General features: G+C 49.7%; 1 protein-coding gene across 3 annotated transcripts in view; it reads left to right on the top strand.

The window, feature by feature from the left end:
- The window catches only part of ITGB3 (integrin subunit beta 3), a 49,778-nt gene that overhangs the window by 21,556 nt on the left and 9,589 nt on the right, over nucleotides 1–18,633 (top strand). Inside the window, exons 3-13 of one of the 3 annotated variants that reach the window (XM_026512548.4) lie at nucleotides 1,413–1,608; nucleotides 2,715–2,967; nucleotides 4,286–4,448; nucleotides 5,073–5,234; nucleotides 7,022–7,117; nucleotides 7,532–7,621; nucleotides 8,558–8,692; nucleotides 9,896–10,325; nucleotides 14,428–14,650; nucleotides 15,532–15,632; nucleotides 17,741–17,860. In XM_026512548.4, the coding sequence (XP_026368333.1) occupies nucleotides 1,413–1,608; nucleotides 2,715–2,967; nucleotides 4,286–4,448; nucleotides 5,073–5,234; nucleotides 7,022–7,117; nucleotides 7,532–7,621; nucleotides 8,558–8,692; nucleotides 9,896–10,325; nucleotides 14,428–14,650; nucleotides 15,532–15,632; nucleotides 17,741–17,860 (1,969 nt within the window). Of the gene's footprint in view, nucleotides 1–1,412; nucleotides 1,609–2,714; nucleotides 2,968–4,285; nucleotides 4,449–5,072; nucleotides 5,235–7,021; nucleotides 7,118–7,531; nucleotides 7,622–8,557; nucleotides 8,698–9,895; nucleotides 10,326–14,427; nucleotides 14,651–15,531; nucleotides 15,633–17,740; nucleotides 17,861–18,633 lie in introns of all 3 variants that reach the window. The other 2 variants (XM_057318016.1, XM_057318017.1) reach the window with 2 other exon arrangements.

The raw sequence follows: 18,633 nt of genomic DNA, 5'->3' as shown, positions 1-18,633 counted from the left end.
TCTCCTAACCCCTTTACCCAACAGGTGAGAACCAAGGCTCAGAGGGGTGAAGTGAAGGGTCTGAGGGCACAAGGCTAGCTAGTGGTAGACCCAGGATGGAGCCTGTTTCTGGATTTCTTTCCAGTGCAGCAGGCCCCCCACTCAGTACTCAGGTGTAGACACACACAGAGCTGTGGGATATACCCCAGAGTGTTTGGAAGGGTGCACCATTTGCCCTTTGTCCAGGGTGAGAGAGGAAGCTCAAAGTGAAGGATAGGATAGGCTCTGGTCAGTGCCTGGCATCGTGGGATTTGGCCAAGCTTGTGGGGTTTATTCATAACTAACTTATCCTGGAGCTATTTATAGAGCATCTCGTAACAATAGCTTGTATTTATTGAGCACTTATCCTGTGGCAGGCGCTGTACTACGGGTTTTATGTGCATTGTCTTGGGGCACCTGGGTGGCTCCATCAGCTGAGTGGCTTGATTTGGGCGCAGGTCATGATCTCAGGATCCTGGGATGGAGCCCTGTGCTGTCCTCAGTGGGGACTCTGCTGGAGGTTCTCTCCGCCTGCCCCTCCCCCCACTCTCTCTCTTTCTCTAAAATAATAAATGTATAAATCTTTATATGCGTTGTTTTATTTAGTCCTGCATAACATCCCTGTGAGTGTGGGTTTTTATTATCTTCATGTTATAGCTGAGGAAGTGAGGTCTGGAGAGCTTTGGTGACGTGCCGCAGGACCCAGCTAGCAAGAGGCAATGCTGAGATGTAGTCCCAGCCAGTCTACACCCGTGCTCTTAGCCCCGACTCTGCTGCCTCCCCGTCCTTGTCCCCCCGCTCCCCACCTTCATGGTGACTCCCGGGATGGGTGCTGGGAAGCGAGAGGGGACAGCCCCTGCCCTCAGGAATCTCACACCCCAGCCAGTGTGTTAACATAGTGGCTTCCAACCTGTTTGACCCTGACCTGGAGAAAGAAATACATTGTATATCAGCGTGTATTATATCCAACTCCCGATATATAAACATTTTGCAAAACAATATTTACTTTTACTATTTATATATGTTGATACTTTCTATTCCGTTGCATTTTATTGAATCAATGGATGGCTGAGATCCTCTACACTGATTTTGGGGACACACATGTGGGTTGCATTTCATTTTGAAAACTGCTGGTCTAAGAGGCGTCTTACAATACTGGCCCTCTTCCTAGCTACCAATCCATGAACAGGCACTTGCCCAACCTTTCTGGTGCCTCAATTTCCCCCTTCTGTACAATGGGCTATCTTAGGAAGGACCACCTGAGTTCATTTTTGCTGGTTTAGCTCCAGAGGGCTGGGTAAGCTCGAGGCTGTTGGGAGTCGGCCAAGCCTGCTGGAGGCAGAGAGCCACACAGCTCCGACCACAGGGCTTCACCTTGGGCTCCTGTCTTACAGGCCCTGCCTCTGGGCTCTCCCCGCTGTAACCTGAAGGAGAATTTGCTGAAGGATAAGTGTGCCCCGGAGTCGATCGAGTTCCCTGTCAGTGAGGCCCGCATCCTGGAGGCCAGGCCCCTCAGCGACAAGGGCTCTGGAGACAGCTCCCAGATTACTCAAGTCAGCCCTCAGAGGATTGCACTCCGGCTCCGGCCAGGTAGGGAAGGGGCTCTTTTCCAGGAGAGATCCTGGACAGATGGGCACAGGGCCCAAGATGGAGGCCTGAACCTTGGCGACGTAGCTTGCAATGGAAATGAGATAGGAAGAGAAGGATGTCAGGGGCAGTGTGGGCTGGAGAATGCAGAAAAATGGAAGGTAGTGGAACCTGAAATCAGAAAATAGAGTTTGAATTTTGATTGTCCCATGGATTAGCCATTTGACCTTGGGCAAGTTACTTAATTCTTCTAATATGGTAGGAACTCAACAACATGTTTATTTCTTCTTTCCCCCAATGCCTGTTTTACCTAATTGACAGCTTTGTGTTGAGGCTTGAATGAGATAGAAGGTGAGAAAGCAATTTGTAATTGTAAGCCCCCTTTCTAGATGAGATTGGAGCAGGGGCACAGCGGCAGAGAGAATATAGGCGCAGGAGACCTTCAGGGGAGGGAGGATTAGGCTATGAGACAGGTTTTTTGAAGCATTGGTTTAGACTTTCCAATTATATCAAGACGATTTAACCAAGTCCCTTCTTTGTGGAAGGCAGGTGTTGGGAGCTATGGGATTCAGCAAAGGCTGGGACAGAGTTCCTGTCTTTTACAGTCGGAAGTGTACTGACTGCCCAAACCGCTGTGACCCTTGAGACCCAGAGGGTTAGACAGATGGGCATTTAGAAAGGGTAGAGAATTTTATAATAGAAAAAAAAAGAGAGGTTAAAAATCAGAGGATCAAGAGATTGAGGGGCGCCTGGGTGGCACAGCGGTTAAAGCGTCTGCCTTCGGCTCAGGGCGTGATCCCGGCGTTGTGGGATCGAGCCCCACATCAGGCTCTTCTGCTATGAGCCTGCTTCTTCCTCTCCCACTCCCCCTGCTTGTGTTCCCTCTCTCGCTGGCTGTCTCTATCTCTGTTGAATAAATAAATAAAATCTTTAAAAAAAAAAAGAGAGAGATTGAGAGAGGAATACAATCGCAAGGGGAGAGGAGAAGGGACCAGGGCTTTCAAGTTTGATTTGATCAAGAAGTTACTTAATCTCAACTGTGTCCAAATCCACTTATGAAGTCTTAGAGGGAGAAAAAGGAGAACAACTAACAACCCCTTGGCTTCCAGATGATTCAAAGAGTTTCTCCATCCAAGTCCGACAAGTGGAGGATTACCCTGTGGACATCTACTACTTGATGGACTTGTCTTACTCCATGAAAGATGATCTGTCCAGCATCCAGAACCTAGGCACCAAGCTGGCCTCCCAGATGCACAAGCTCACCAGTAACTTGCGGATTGGCTTCGGGGCCTTCGTGGACAAGCCCGTGTCACCATACATGTACATCTCCCCGCCAGAGGCCCTCAAAAACCCCTGCTATGAGTAAGTCCCTCCTGTAGAAGCTGGGGCAGCATCCCTCCCCTTTGTCTCAGGCAGGTCCAAGTCCTGCTTCCTGTTTTTAGCTCTAGGATAGCTCGGTTGCTGCCGTCCGGCCAAATTGTATCTCCTTTCTACCTTGGGCTTCCTGTCTGGCAAGTGAGCTGGCCTGTGGATCTGGAGTGTTGTGTCAGTAGAATACAAGGCTGTTTGGAGTGTTAGTAACTGCCCAAACCTCTGTGACCCTTGGGACCCAGACGATTAGACAGAGGGGCATTTAGAAAGGGTGGAGGGTTTCCAGAAAGAAAGCTAATCACCTTCTTGGTCTTGGTCACAATTAAGTAGGAGATAAGAGAGAATGGGAGGGAAATGAGATAAAAAGTAGAGAGAAATTTATGGAGAAGTAAATAGAGGAATTGTGATGTCAGAAGGATTGATTCCATTGTCCTCCTCATTATCAAGACTGTTGAGTCCTATGGAGCTAAAATGCAAGGAATTGTGTCCTAGAGGGATATAAAAAGAGTAGAAATGATATTTATCAAACCTTCTAGTATATTCAAAAATTGATAAGTATGCCTCTGTTGACACTTTGGTTTACAACTGAATGAGTGGCTTATTTATTTAATTGGTGGAGACCATAAAAATCAACAGAGTATAATAATTTACAATGATGGTTAGTGAGCCTGACAACATACGAATTTACGTTTTAGTTTTCAAAGTTCTATGATGTACCCTTTCGACCTGTCTGAGTTATAAAGTTTCCCCAGTAAAGGTCTCAGCCATCAGTTGCCACTAGGCTGGGGACAGAAATGCTTCTGTCCAGCACAGATCTTTCAATTTGTTGATGGTTCATGGACATTAAGTTATTGATGAACTTCTGCTTTTATCATTGTGTTGATGTTACTTTAGAGAAGTGTTAGGCCCAAGGTGATAGCAGCAACTAGAACCTCACTCTAATAAGTGCTTTACATGAATTAACTCATTTAAGCCTCACAATAACTTGTATGTGATATGACCAATCATGTCCTTATTTTTATAGAGAAGCTTGCCTCCGGTCCCGTGACTAGGAGCTGGGACTCGAACCCAGGCAGTCTGGTTCTACAGCTCACCCTGTGTTATCTTCTAGGCTAGCTGGAGGGAAAGCCAATCTGATGGCTCGGGTGACGGGAGGGGTTTGGAGTCTGAACTGTCTGGGTAATTGTGGTTGTATAGGATTGGACTGGGCAGTGTGCTATCCATGTTTGTCTCCCCCTCTTTCCCTCCCACTCCCCATGCAGCCTTTTCTATCGGGGTATCTGCTTAAATTATCCCCCTTCCTCCCCAGTATGAAGACCACCTGTTTGCCTATGTTTGGCTACAAACATGTGCTGACACTAACTGACCAGGTGACCCGCTTCAATGAGGAAGTGAAGAAGCAGAGTGTGTCTCGGAACCGAGATGCCCCGGAGGGTGGCTTTGATGCCATCATGCAGGCTACAGTCTGTGATGTGAGTTTGGAGGCACGGAGCGCCTGATGGGGTTGGCATAGATTAAAATGAGGGAAGGAAGTGGTTCAACTGTGGGGACTTGTGTGTGAAATAAGAGGAACTAAGCCGAGTTGTGTCCAGTATGAGCAATGTTTCTCCTGATGTGCAACCTTTGTGTGTATCACCCCCTGGCCAGAGCTGACATGTTTTGAACCTCAGTGATCTCAGATGTTTTCTGGGGAGAGCATCATCCCGTCTTCTCTGGAAGTGTATCAGAGTCAAGGCTGGGTTGACTTAACCTTAACAAAGTGGGCAGATGTTCAGATGGGATTTCTTTAGCCCCGCCCAGCTCTGCACGTGCAGGTGGGTTTCTCGACAGGCTGTGTGATTATCATTGGAAAAGTTATATTTGGAGTTGAAATAAGTGTCTTTCAGCTGCTTGCACTCATCCGCTGAGACTCCTTTCCTACGAGAGCAGAAACCCTTTAATTGGAAAAAAGCTCCAGCTCGTGTTCCAAGGACTGGGACTGAAGCCCTTCTTCAAGATGACTTATTTAGCCCTTCAGGCATGGAAGTGCTCGGGTCTTTGTCTTCTACCAATGACGTGGCTTTGTTTTCTTTCGTTTTTCGTTTTTTTTAAAACAGGAGAAGATTGGCTGGAGGAACGATGCGTCCCACTTGCTGGTGTTTACCACTGATGCCAAGACCCATATAGCGCTGGATGGAAGGCTGGCAGGCATCGTCCAGCCCAATGATGGGCAGTGTCACGTTGGCAGTGACAACCATTACTCTGCCTCCACTACCATGGTGAGATTCTTGGTACCACCCGTGGTCCCAATTCACTATGGCCAGGGCTGCCCTAACCTACGCAGAGCCATTGTGTGAAAATGCAAATGGCAGCTCTTCCCCGGGGCAGGGCGCAGGGCTTGTTTCAGCCTGGCTTCCTACTGCCTTTTGTACCAATTGGACACCCTCATCCAGGGGACAGACGGCACAGCCATTATAAGTGGTCCTGGCTATGGTCACTGCTGCTACCACCTCCACTGCCTCCAGTGCCAACAGCAGCATCATGGCATCCAGAATGGACCTAAAGGACTTTTGCAGGTCCAGCTGGAAAGCAGGCCTTCCTGTCTCCTGGGTACAGATTAGCCTCTTCTTGGAATACCATGCTCCCTTGTGGTTATTGGACGAAGACAGAGGAAAAAGAGACTCAGATGATCAAAGAAGTGGATATCTGTTCCTGTGGGGAAAGGTTGAAGGGCTGCAAGTCACTTAGCTTGAAAGAAAGAAGTTTACCTGGTACATGAGAAGACTTCTGATAAGCTGTTTTCTATGGCTTTAGAGGGTCAAATAAGAGGAAGGGAGTGTAATTGCTGTAAGCCATAAAGAAATGTAAGATCCTCAGAATACTGATACCCTGGGTATCTGGGGGTAGGTGTTCCTCTCTTAAAGACAATACAGCAAGTCCTTGTCTAGGTGGCTTAATGGTATCGCTGTGTAAAGGCAGGAGTCTGAACTGGATGATCTCATGAGCTCCCTGCAAGGTCTAGGATCCCAGACACACGTTCATAATTCACCAGCATCCCCATTGTGGCTTGAGTTCCTTGGTGTCAGCCGTGGCCAAGTCGGGCACTGCCAGGCATTGGGTGAGTCAGTAATCATTGACACCTAATCTAGGCAAGGCTAGGTTTAGTTGAGGAGATGTGCTACCAAGAATACGAGATGCATGATTAGTGCTAAAGGGTAGCACACTCGATAAGGGCTTTAGGGATTCAAAGGAGGAAAGCTCATCATGAACTGGGACAGTCAAGGAATGGTCAGCGAAGGCCTCCCAGAGAAGGTGGGACCTGAGCTGCGTCCTAAGGAAGGAGGAGGATTACCGAAAAGAAGGCCACTCTATGGGGGAGAAAGAGCGGGCTGGCTCAGTGGTAAGTGCAAGAGGGAGAGACGTGAACGCTCTCTGGCAAGGAAGGCTGAGACCACCACGTGGTGGTGCCCCACGAGGATGCACACGCCAGGCCGAGGCGTTTGTCGGTAGCCACAAAACGAGGAGACTTCACGATGAGGCCAGACCCGTACGGGACGGAGAGCGAGGGGTAGGAAGACTCCGAGTTCCGCTTTGCTGCTCCCTTCTTACTTCCGGCTCATGCCACGCTTTGGGTCTTCGCTTTGTTTTGTAGTTGTATGTACCTGTCTTCAGCACCAGATCATGAGCCCCTTGGCAGCAGAGACTATGATATATCTGTCATTCAATAAATGTTTGTTAAATGAGCTAATGGAAAACAAAGTGAGGCCAGCACCTGGCTCATGCAAGCTGCTCCTTGGTATGAATGCACTGAAGTCTAGTGGGAAGAAAGAGACGCTTGGTTTTGACCCCGCCAGCCTTTGCCTCTTCATCTATCCCTGGAGTTCACAGCTGGGTTTGTGTTGCTACTTACTCCCTGGCCTCACATTGATCATGGGGTGGAAAGGTGTTAGCGCCACCACTGTCTGGGCCACGGCCCAAATCAGCCGAGTTCTAAGGTGTAGAATCCAGGGATGTATGTGAATAGAGGTGAATTCCTAACTGACCTCCATGTCCTCCCTTTTAACAGGATTATCCCTCCCTGGGGCTGATGACCGAGAAGCTATCCCAGAAAAACATCAACTTGATCTTTGCAGTAACTGCAAATGTAGTCAATCTCTACCAGGTGACTATGTCCCCGGGCTGCCTGGAGTGGTGATGGGTGGACCTGTCTCGGGGACCCAGCATGGACTACCCTGGGCCAATGTCCCCAACCAGGAAAGACCCTCCTCCAGCTTGCTCCCAGGAGCTAATGATTCCTTTTTATGATTGCTCTCCTCCAACCTTGAACCTAGCAGGATGGGTGTGTTGGTGTTTGCAGAGCCAGAGGGGAGTCATTTAGTGGGGGTGAAGGGTGTGAGAGGTTCTTTATAATTTTACTCAGGGCTGAAAAACTGCTAGATTTATTACCGGCAGTAGCAAGTAAAATATCCCTTTGTTGCCTCAATCTTCATTTCGAGACCCTCAGTCTGATCTGGGGAGGGCTTTTGGAGACCACCCATCTTCATTCAGTCAGCCTTGCACGTCTTTGTTTTCCTAGAACTACAGTGAGCTCATCCCCGGGACCACAGTGGGGATCCTGTCTACTGATTCCAGCAATGTCCTTCAGCTCATTGTTGATGCTTATGGAGTAAGTGTCCTGTGCTGGGAATGGGCCTGCTAAGAAGCCGCCTCACTTGGCATGACCCGGTAGGGCTCCGATCTGGGAGTCCTGGATGCTAGTCCACTGTGCAGCCTTCACTGCCTCCCTCTTACTCTTCTAGAGGCTTGTGGATGGCCAGCACTGGGAGGAATGCAGCCTTCTGAGAGAGAAATGGCCCAGAAAGGAATGCCAGGGAGTTTTAGGAGCAATGGGTAAAGAGCTAAGAGGAGGTGGAAGGCAAAGAGAGGATGGGGTTGGTGATGAGGAAGGAGAAGAGTCCTGAAGTTGGAGGAAGGACAGGGTGAGGGGCAGGGCTCCAAGAGCAGAGAGAAGAGGGAGCTGAGCCATGGGGAAGGTGAGGTTAAAAATTAGGTGAGGGGCGCCTGGGTGGCTTAGTCGTTGGGCGTCTGCCTTCGGCTCAGGGCGTGATCCTGGATCCCTGGGATCGAGCCCCGCATCAGGCTCCTCCGCTGGGAGCCTGCTTCTTCCTCTCCCACTCCCCCTGCTTGTGTTCCCTCTCTCGCTGGCTTTCTTTCTCTCTGTCAAATAAATTAAAATCTTAAAAAAAAAAATTAGGTGAAAAAGGCTCCTTTCCAAGGTGACCAGTATTGGCAGTACTTTTTTGCACATCCATGAGGCTTGCAGGAGGGTGTGGCTGGTTTAGATTTTCCCCAGACTCACCCAGGCACCCGTGGGGACAGAGAGAGAGAGCGAGCGAGTGAGGAGCAGGTCTTGGGCAGGAGATGGAGTAAGAAACAGGCACCTGGGGGTGCCCTCTTCTGGCAGGTTCAAGGTGAACCTCAGCATTGGGCACTGCTGGGGTGAGTCTAGGGCCACCTGATAGATTCTGCTTGGGATGGAATTGGTTCGTCTCCACTTCCTCTCAACTCATCTCCTTACCTTCTTTTGCCCCTCTCTGCGTAGAAAATCCGCTCTAAAGTAGAACTGGAAGTGCGTGACCTCCCTGAGGAGTTGTCTCTGTCTTTCAACGCCACCTGTCTCAACAACGAGGTCATCCCAGGCCTCAAGTCTTGTGTCGGACTCAAGATTGGAGACACGGTGAGGTGGGCTGAGCTGGGCAGGGGCTGAAGCTGCCGCTTTGACCCCGGCCTGTCCCCCCGAGCGTCTGTGGGCACCCCTCCCCTTCCTTCCGTGCACCTCCTTCCTGAAGGTCATTCCAAGTTAGATATAACGGAGCTGCCAACCTTTTCCCCTGAGGCTCCTCTTGTCTAAACTTCTCTGTTACATAAACTTCACCACCAGGATTTTTTAAAAACGTGCTTTTAGGTTACCTCTGTTTGTGCACGCATAGTTGATTGCAAATGAAAATATTTCTTACCTTCAACCCCTAACCAGTCTCCAGCCTCCCCCAGGGTTGGTAATGTCTTTCTTTCCTCTACATTGTAAAATGGCAGTGTCATCCGTAAGGATTTGTTGAGCACTGACTTCATGCCGGGCATCATTCTAGCTGCTGAAGATTCAACGGCGAACGCAACAGGCAAAAATACCAAATACCCCCTCTTACAGACTTGCAGAATGCGAGTGTTCATTTTGCTCCTCCAGTCCCTCTGTGGCCTCTCTGGCTTTCTTTCCTTAGTGGTTGGTTCTCCTCTGCTTCTGCCTAAGGGGGAAGGACTGGTGAAGAGGGAGGGAAGCAGAAAGGGGGATAGCTGTATCATCTGTATCTGCGGCATCTACATATCAATCTCTATCCCCCTGGCCGTAGGTCTATCTATATTCTCGAACATGTGTGCATACCCTATCCAAGAAATATTGGCTGGAAGGGTATATGATGGCGCACGTGATGAAATGTTCTGGAAACGGAGCAGTAGCTCCTGAGCCCGTGCTTGGTCACCGTGTGGTGGTGTGGTGCAAAATAGTGCTTTGTGTGTCTTGCTACAAAGACGTATGACGTGGTGTGATCAGTGCAGCTCGCTTAGTTGGCCAGAGCAGAATGTTTATAAGATCACAGGTTCTGTTCTGCTTGAGCTGGCTTTTTTCACATGTGAATTAAAAAAACCCCAAGCGATCTCATGACGTAGATTACGTCTGTGCACCCAGCCAGATATAACTGGACAGCTGTGCCCAGGCTTATCTTTTTGCTTTATAGACCTGGGTTGTGGGGAGGCTGAGGAACTCCAGGTTGCTGGGGGGGTTAGGTATTCCCCGAGCAGGGCAGGGCAGGGCCTAGCTTCTTTCCCTCCAGGGCTGGAGTGTTAACAGGTCCACTGGCGTCTGAATGCGATCCTACTCTCCTCCCAGGTGAGCTTCAGCATCGAGGCCAAGGTACGCGGCTGCCCCCAGGAGAAGGAGAAGTCCTTCACCATCAAGCCTGTAGGCTTCAAAGACAGCCTCACGGTCCAGGTCACCTTCGACTGTGATTGTGAATGCCAGGCCCAGGCCGAGCCTTCCAGCCATCGCTGCAACAATGGCAACGGGACCTTTGAGTGCGGGGTATGCCTCTGCGGGCCTGGCTGGCTGGGGTCCCAGTGCGAGTGCTCCGAAGAGGACTACCGTCCCTCCCAGCAGGACGAGTGCAGCCCCCAGGAGGGCCAGCCCGCCTGCAGCCAGCGGGGCGAGTGCCTGTGTGGCCAGTGCGTCTGCCACAGCAGTGACTTTGGCAAGATCACGGGCAAGTACTGCGAGTGTGACGACTTCTCCTGCGTCCGCTACAAGGGGGAGATGTGCTCAGGTGAGTGGAACTGCACGCGCTCCCGTCCCTGTACCCACGCATGCTCGCACATCTGTGGCCTCTGGAAGCTTTAGGCCGGGGCTCTGGTGGGCGCGGGAAGGCCCGGCAGGAAGAGCCGAGTGGATGGTGTTGATGGTGTTCCACTCTCATGGTGGAACCGAAGGAGGTTCTCTTTAATCCCTCTCGGCTCCCCAAGTCCTTGCTCCTGGGGTACACACAGAAGCGGAAGTGAGCTTGGGCTCCAAGGGACTTCCCTCCTAGAATAGCGTGGGGAGGAGTGGGGAAGCTCGAGGGTGAGGACAGTTTTCTTCTTTTCTTTCATCTACCCTTCTGCTAATACTTAAAGTCACTGGCTCCTAATCCTTTCAAGGATATGGACCAACTCTTCAGGTTAAAAAAAAAAAATCACTGACTGATGGTAATTAGATTTTTAGTAGTTACAGGTTTGGAAAATATATGATGCCAAAATATCTAGTAAGGTTAGTAATATTAATTTTACATGAATTTGTCTTTTCATCATAAGACTTGGAAAATAGTAAAAAAGCAGGACAATGGGGCACATTTAAGGAGCCCATACACTTGGAACAATGGCGGGAAAATTGCAAGCTCTTAAGATTTGTCAGCACTATTTTCTTACCACTCTTGGCACTGCTGTCACAGATCTGTGCTGTCAGATATAGTAGCCACATGTGGCTATTTACATTTAAATTCATCAAACGGAATTGTAAGTAAAATTTAAGTAAATGTAAATTAAATGAAAAATGAAAACGTCAGTTCCTCTTTTGCTCAGGAACCACGTGTGGCTAGTGGCTGGCACGCGGGACAGCACGTGAATTGGCAAGCATTGCCATTGAGCGGTCCAGCCTGCAGACAGGGGATCGTGCTGTCGAGTCCTTCTATCTGCAGGATACTGAGGTTTTGTCCTTCTCATGACCAAATTCAGCAAAATCGTGAGGCCCATTGAAAATCTGAAACTGGTTTTTCCTGGCCCTAAAGACCACTCCTAGGATGCTTCCCCAGCTAGAAGAAATCAAACTAACGTGAATGTAGGCTTGATCTGCAGACATGCTGACTCTCAGCGGCAAATAGGCAGTTCTGAGTAGTTCCTGGGGCACTGGGATAGCTGTTTGTTGGGCTGTGATCCCTGAGGCTTGATCGCTCTTGTGACAGAGATCGAAGACATTTGCAAACTGGTTGGGATTGGTTTTTGGGTGGATTGCACCGCCAATCAACAGAGATTATATGGTGATCTAATCTATGGCTCAGATTGGCTTCCTTTGCATCGGGGTTTAAGGAGCTGAGCTCATCCACCCAGATGTTCACTTGAACATCAGTCTTTAAGAAAGCTTGATTAGAAAGGTAAATCTGTATCATTCTAGAGCATGCCCAAGTAACATAAAAATGGCTGATTTTTATTATCTGCAACATTGTTTCCTTTTCTCACGCCAATAAAATTTGAGAGATCGGAGAGAAATGAGATCAAGGAGATGAGGGGAGAGAGAGAGATCAGGTGCACACAGACATACACACACAAACGGCAGTTTGAATTAGGGGGTGAGGCAGGAATTTCAGCTCATTTTAATATTTAATAGTTCTAACATCATAGTCAAAGCACCAAAGGAAATGGGCAAGTCTGAGGTGGGAGACCATGCGGAGAGGGCTGTCCTAGGAGAGGTGCACAGATAGCCCCTTGGGGGTACCAGGGACAGAGGGAGGTCTACTCCTCCTCCACGCCTCGTGGTTCCTGGTCTGGTGTGACACCGTGTGGGAGGGATCCCATCCAGAAAGCGTTTCCTTCGGCTGCTGGCCGCCCCTGAAGCCATAAAACAGAGCTGCCTGGGTCAGCGCCTGTTTCCTGCCTCCTGCCAGTGCAAGAACAGCTCGTCCCCAGTGTGCTGCAGCTGCATTCATGCGGGAAGCCAGGCAGCACCTGTAGTCTCCAAGAGGCTCCCTCCCCCGCCTCCAGCCAGAGTGTGGTGTGCCTACTGGTTTCAGCTCTGGATCCTGTGGTATTGCCGTCACACTCTCCAGTGACAGATACTCAGGGACACACACTTACCGAGCACCTGTTTTGTGCCAGGCACTCTGTCCAAATGGGTGAACAGGGGTCATGCATGATTCCTGACCTCCCCGCTTGTGCAGCGGTTCACCGTTGTCTCTCCCCAGAGCTGCTGGCCCGTGGTCTGTTCTCCGCCGCTTGCAGGGGCTCACCAGGGTGGCGCACAACCACCTGGCTATTTCCCCAGCCTCTGGCCTTCCCCCTACCTCCTCCCCACTGGGGTATGGTCCTTGGTGGTTACATGTTATCAGCACCCCTGCCTCAAACACCAGGGAGTGCATCCTTGTCCTCACGGGACTCCCCACCTGCCATGTCCATGAGCGTAGATTGATCCGGCGTCCCTGGGCCAGGCTCTGTGCTGTAGTGTTGTGGGATAGAGAGACACGGATAATTCGGTTTTGCCCTTAATTAACTTACCTAAGGATAATTCACAACATGAGGAAGAACCTCCCCAGGTCTCGGGAGTGAGGTGTCCTTGGGGAACAGTTATAGGAGTCCACTGGAGAGACTCACTGTAGACAGAGGAAGCCTGGGTGGCTTCATGGAGGAAGTAGAATGTCAAACAAAGGGCTGGCCCATAAAGCAGGGGAGTGGAGCTATGCATCAGTCCAGAGGGTCAAGCTGTTTAGGGAGAGTGGTTGCATTCTCCGGGACCTGAAATGCCTGCTCCTCCCTTTCCTCCTGCTCCCTCATTCCTAACCCTCCCCTGCTGCCTTCCTTTCTATTTCCCTCCTCTTTCTTATACTTTCTCTTCATTCCTCACCCCCCCTCCTCTTACTTTCCTGTGAACCCAGGCTGAGCCACCCTTTCGCTGGCGGGGTGCCCATCCTGTGACATTACCACACTGTGGTTTCCTTTTAAGGGCTGACCCTGCCAGGGCTTAGGGCCTGCTGGCTCTAGCCTGCTGCTTGATTCCCAGCTTCACTCCCTGGCTGGCCTGGCTGACCGTCTTCTCAAAGATCACTTTGGCCACACAAAGGAAACACTGTGGGACAGGGGTTTCTGAGGAGGCCTAGGCTTCTGAGGGCTGCTGGTCCTCTGTGGAGTCGGCCTTTCCCTGTCCGGGAGCCATCACTAAAAGCTGGGTGTAGTGGACACTGTGGGGCCCTGCTCACCTGGCTGTCACTGGTTAGCAGAAGGTGCTGGCTCACGGCTGTTTCAGCCTGCCTGGGCACCTCCCTCTCCTCCACCGTCGCGGGGCCCATTTGCTCACACAAGTGGCGTGGTTTTCAGACCAATTGAGGTTACTTCCTCCTTGCTCCCTGCCTTTCCTCTGATTAACAATCAGATTTTTATTATTCATCCACTTCTTCCTGATTCAGAATCCTTGAGAATGAGTCACCTTTTCTTCCAAGTTTGGGAACCAAGTTTTCAAGCCTGGTTAAGTGATTAGTGGGATGCGGCACCCAGAGTTAACACCTGCATTTAACCAACCTGACCCCCACCCCAGTCCCCTCTCTCCCATTCCTATGCTCCTGCAGTAAAGTGAATAGGCCTTTCCTACGAGTACTGCTGGCTCTTTGCGATACTATGCTAATACAGCAGAGGGCACACACTGGTGAATGTGTGTATGTTTTCCAGGAATTTAACTAGGACATAAGCTCCACGGTCATAGGGACCTTGCCTGTCCTGTTCACTGCCGAGTCTCCAGTGCCCAGCACGAGCTCAAGAAATACTTGTTGAGTAAATGGATAAATACACAAAATGGATAAATACACATAATTGCCTGCCTCCTCTGTTTCAGATGTTATGCTAATCACTTCTGACCGACAAATTGATATGTCCTCTCCTATCATGGAGCTCGCAGTCTAGAAAGAGAAACAGATAGGCAAGGAAATGGGCTGATCATAAGGGTTAAAATAAAGGTCCATGTAAACGCCAGGAGAACACAGAGCAGGCAGTTGACTTGGCCTGGGGAGGAGGGAGGGAAAGCATAGAAGGTGGTGAACCGTTCAGTGTGGCGCTAACGAGTGAGTGGCGGTGGAGGTGGGGGAAGGTGGGGACCCTCACCAGCTGCCTGCCCCTCGGGCTGTGTGCTTCCAGGCCATGGCCAGTGCAGCTGTGGGGACTGCCTGTGCGACTCGGACTGGACCGGCTACTACTGCAACTGCACCACGCGCACGGACACCTGCATGTCCAGCAACGGGCTGCTGTGCAGCGGCCGGGGCAAGTGTGAGTGCGGCAGCTGTGTGTGCATCCAGCCCGGATCCTATGGGGACACCTGCGAGAAGTGCCCCACCTGCCCCGACGCCTGCACCTTTAAGAAGTGAGTGGGCCCAGAAGTGAGTTGGAGAGAGCTGGGTGCTGGAAGGAAGGGGAGGGTCCCCCAGGCTAGAATCCACCCCCCACCCCAGGGTCTGTCTCTTACTCAACGAAGCTTTAGGAAGAGGAGTCCGCTGTGGCTTAGAGGCTAGCTTTCTTCTTTCCACTGAAAAGTTGGGGCAACATTGGATGGAGAGTCAACCAGGCAGGGGCCAGAGTAGTCCCACGGGACTCCAGGTGGAGAAACCCACTCTCCTGGGGTGGCATCCTGAATCCCTGAGTTGGGAGGAAGGCAAAACCAGGGAGCTTCTGGGGAACGTTCCAGTGCTGATGCTCTGATTCTGTGGGAGATATGGGGCTGCAGTTATGAAGGACACTGCGAGACGGGAGAAGGTCACAAGTATGCACTTCACTTATCTGGGGGTCAGGGGATGCTCCTGCCATTTCTCTTGCCACTTTAAGCAGGGCTAGGCTCATGAGTGCGCAACCCGTGCATCTGTACCGCGCCTGTGCTTGGAAGGGCCCCACACTTGGTTTACTGCTCTGCTGGCACTGTCTTGTAATTCTCAGTCATTTTTGACGTTTTCCTTTGCACTGGGCCCCCAGATTACATGACCAGTTCTGCCTTTAAGGCTCCCCATACTGGCATAGGCTTCACTTCCTGTCATACTCACGGATGGGCCATGAAGACGTTTAACGAGGGTGCTGGGGCCTTCTGCCTGCCAGGCCTCCCACTCTGAACTCCAGACTTGACCCTCTGGGCCCCAGGTGCAGGTGTTTGTTTTCTGAGGTGGAACAGCTCTCTGGTGTAGAGAGGTCCGAGCCAGACAAACCTTGTAGGTTTGCTCTTCCCTCATCTTAATCTCTGTGTCCTCTCTCTTTTAGGGAGTGTGTGGAGTGTAAGAAGTTTGACCGAGGAGCCCTCCATGAGGACAACACCTGCAACCGTTACTGTCGTGATGAGATCGAGTCTGTGAAGGAGCTTAGTAAGTTCAGTGTGTCTCAGAGTTGCCCACACACACACACACACACACACCAACACACACAGCTTCTAAAGTTCTGCAATTAATTGCAGAAGCTGTCCAACTCTCATCAGTAACACGGAAGAGTAATTCCCACCTTGAAGGCATGTCGTGCGGACCTGGTGCACGCTAGGCCTTTCATAAAAGCTGTCTTCCTTGAGTCCTCCTGCACCTCTACTAACTGGTTCCACAGTCCCTCCCCATTCTGACTCAGCAAGATCCTACAAATCACTTCTTAAAGTATGCCTGATTTCTGGCAACCCTAACCTTACCTCCCCAAGGAAAAGAAGACAATGCATCCCATTTTACAGATGAAGTAACGGAGGCAGAGTGTGACAGGCATCGTTTTAGGAAGCTAGTAAGCATTTACTGAGTTTACTTAGCTAAGAGTGTTAAACAGTGCCCAGGCATACCGCTTCGCTGGTTTGGAGGGAAAACTTCACCTTTATGGATTTGTAGTTAAAATCATTATGCTGGAGCCATTCCTGGAAAAAGACAGCTGAAAGTACAGTGGGGAGCAAAACTCTTGCTTGCAATTATTCTGGTTTGTACTTTACCTTGACTTAAAAGGAGATCATCTTTGCTGCTGTCAGCACATCTGATATGATTATCTGGGTCAGCGAGGCATTGGCTGGTAGCGGGGAGATGGTAATCTCTCCTGAGATAGCCATCTCCCATGAGGAGAGATTACCATCTCCCATGAAGGCAGGAAACATGTTTTTTAGTGAGAGCCACAGTAGGACACAGCCAGTCAGTCAGCTTCTGGCTGGGGGTGTTACAGAAAAGGGTCAGGTCTCTGGACCCTTTGGCTAATATCAGAGGTGGGGCTAGGAGTAAGGGTAGTGATTTGGGGATTGAGTTTGAAGAGACAGCTTTTCCTCTGGAGGAGATTGGGTGTATGCTATGATTAGCTCAGAGGGGGAGACTGCTGAGAGAGATGTGAGATGTTTTTATTACCTAGACCAGATGGATATCACAGGTTAGCTGATAAGTATTTCTCATACCCTCAACCCCACCGCCATGATAATCATAAAAATGAATGTTTGTTTGTATGGAATTGTATAACTTATAAAAGTTATGAAAGTGTCCTTTCATACCCACCATCTTATCCTTTTCTCAACAACCTAGTAAAGTAGAACTGTAGTACTGTTGTTATCTTCATTTTGCAGATGAGGAAATGGAATCTCAAGAAAGTTACATAACCTGCCCCAACAAGTCAAGCTTAGAACTAAATCCGGAAATCCTTACCCTTTCCATTGTATTCTTATACCACTGGTTTTCTGAAGGCTTGTTGAGTTCCAGGCTCTGAGACTCAAGTTCTAGTCTTGCCCCATCATGCACCTATGGTGCTACCTTGGGGCATTTGCTTAACCTCATCGTGTGTCAGTTTTACCCGTCTGGCTTCATCACTGGCTTCATCACATAGTGCAGCTGATGGAGGGGTACCCATAGTTTCCCTGTCAGAATAAGAGGTTTTAGAATCAGAAGAGATGAAGCTTACAAAACGTGATGGCAATCAGAGAAGAGGGGATGACTCTGGAGAGGAACACTGGATCAAAATCAGAAATGAAGAAATGTAAGGGCTGAATCAATGAATTATTAGGGGTTGTTGGGCTAGCAGAGAAGGGAAAGAGAGGCAAGGGAACACTCACTGTGTGTTAGGTACTGTTTACTTTATGCCATTTAGCTCTCTACCAACCTTGTGAGGTGGGGTATTATTTTCCTTTTAGAGATGAAGAGAGAGCTGATGAGGTCAAGTAACTTCCCCAATATTACACAGCTGGCAGGTGGGAGAGCCAGGCTTTGAATCAGACTGTGGAATGTGTCATACCATGTCCTTTCCAGAAGAAGGAATAAGAACCTAAAAGGGCCTGTAAGGGACAAAATACAGAAGTGAGGGTCATCTAGAGGTAATTGCCAGGCCATCTCAAATCTAGACATCTTGCCTAATGTTAGGCATAGGGTTTCCTGTTGCATACTTTCTCAGAAGTCCTATAACCAGGGCTTGGGGATGGCCCCATCTTCCAGGAATTGACTTGCTTTTCATTCTCCCATCTTTTTCCCTTCCTCAGAGGATACTGGCAAGGATGCAGTGAATTGTACGTACAAGAATGAGGATGACTGTGTCGTCAGATTCCAGTACTATGAAGACTCGAGTGGAAAGTCCATTCTCTATGTGGTAGAAGAGCCAGGTGAGTGAACCCTAAGGGCCATGTTAGGGCCTGTCATTGGGATATGGGTAATATGTAAATACATATATTAGTGAGAAAGCAACTTTGCTTATTGAGGAGATAGAAAAATAAGAAGGTGGGTAAGGAAAGGAAGAAGGTAGAGGGGTGGCTGGGTAGCTCAGTTGGTTAAGAGTCCGACTTGATTTTGGCTCAGGTCATGATCTCAGGGTCGTGGGATTGAGTCCACGAGGGGCTCTGTGCTCAGTGCGGAGTTGTTTGAGATTCTCTCTCTCTCCCCCTGCCCCTCCACCCCCTTATGCTATCTCTCTCTCTAAAATAAATCAATAAAACCTTAAAAAAAAAAAAGGTAGATATGGACCCCATAAAGTGACAAAATATATCATGGCATTTTTTGAGGTGACAATGTTAAGAAACAAGGAATTTAAAGTCTGGGACTGTTCAGCCTCTGCTCTACCAAGAGTTGGGTGGTTGCCAAGAGTAACCTGCTTACTGCTTCAGAGGAAGGCCTGATGCTTTGAGGTGTTGACCTTAACCAGGTTGACCATGAGACATGGTGCCGGGTTTGAGGCACCAACCCAAGGTGCCCTGAACACTGAAAAGATAGTGCTTGCTCTCAAGGCCTTCTGGAAGCAGGAGGAGCTTATCTATCATACATACAGACCAACCGCAGGCTTGTCACCACCCAACCATAGCAGATTGCCTGCTTCCCCTTACCACCTCTGTCTCCTTCCTTTCTCTTAAACAACAGACTAAGCTACGAATCATTAGAAAAT

This window comes from Ursus arctos, unplaced genomic scaffold (assembly GCF_023065955.2).
Source record: "Ursus arctos isolate Adak ecotype North America unplaced genomic scaffold, UrsArc2.0 scaffold_24, whole genome shotgun sequence".
NCBI lineage: Eukaryota > Metazoa > Chordata > Mammalia > Carnivora > Ursidae > Ursus > Ursus arctos.
This window is presented reverse-complemented; position numbering and strand designations above follow the sequence as displayed.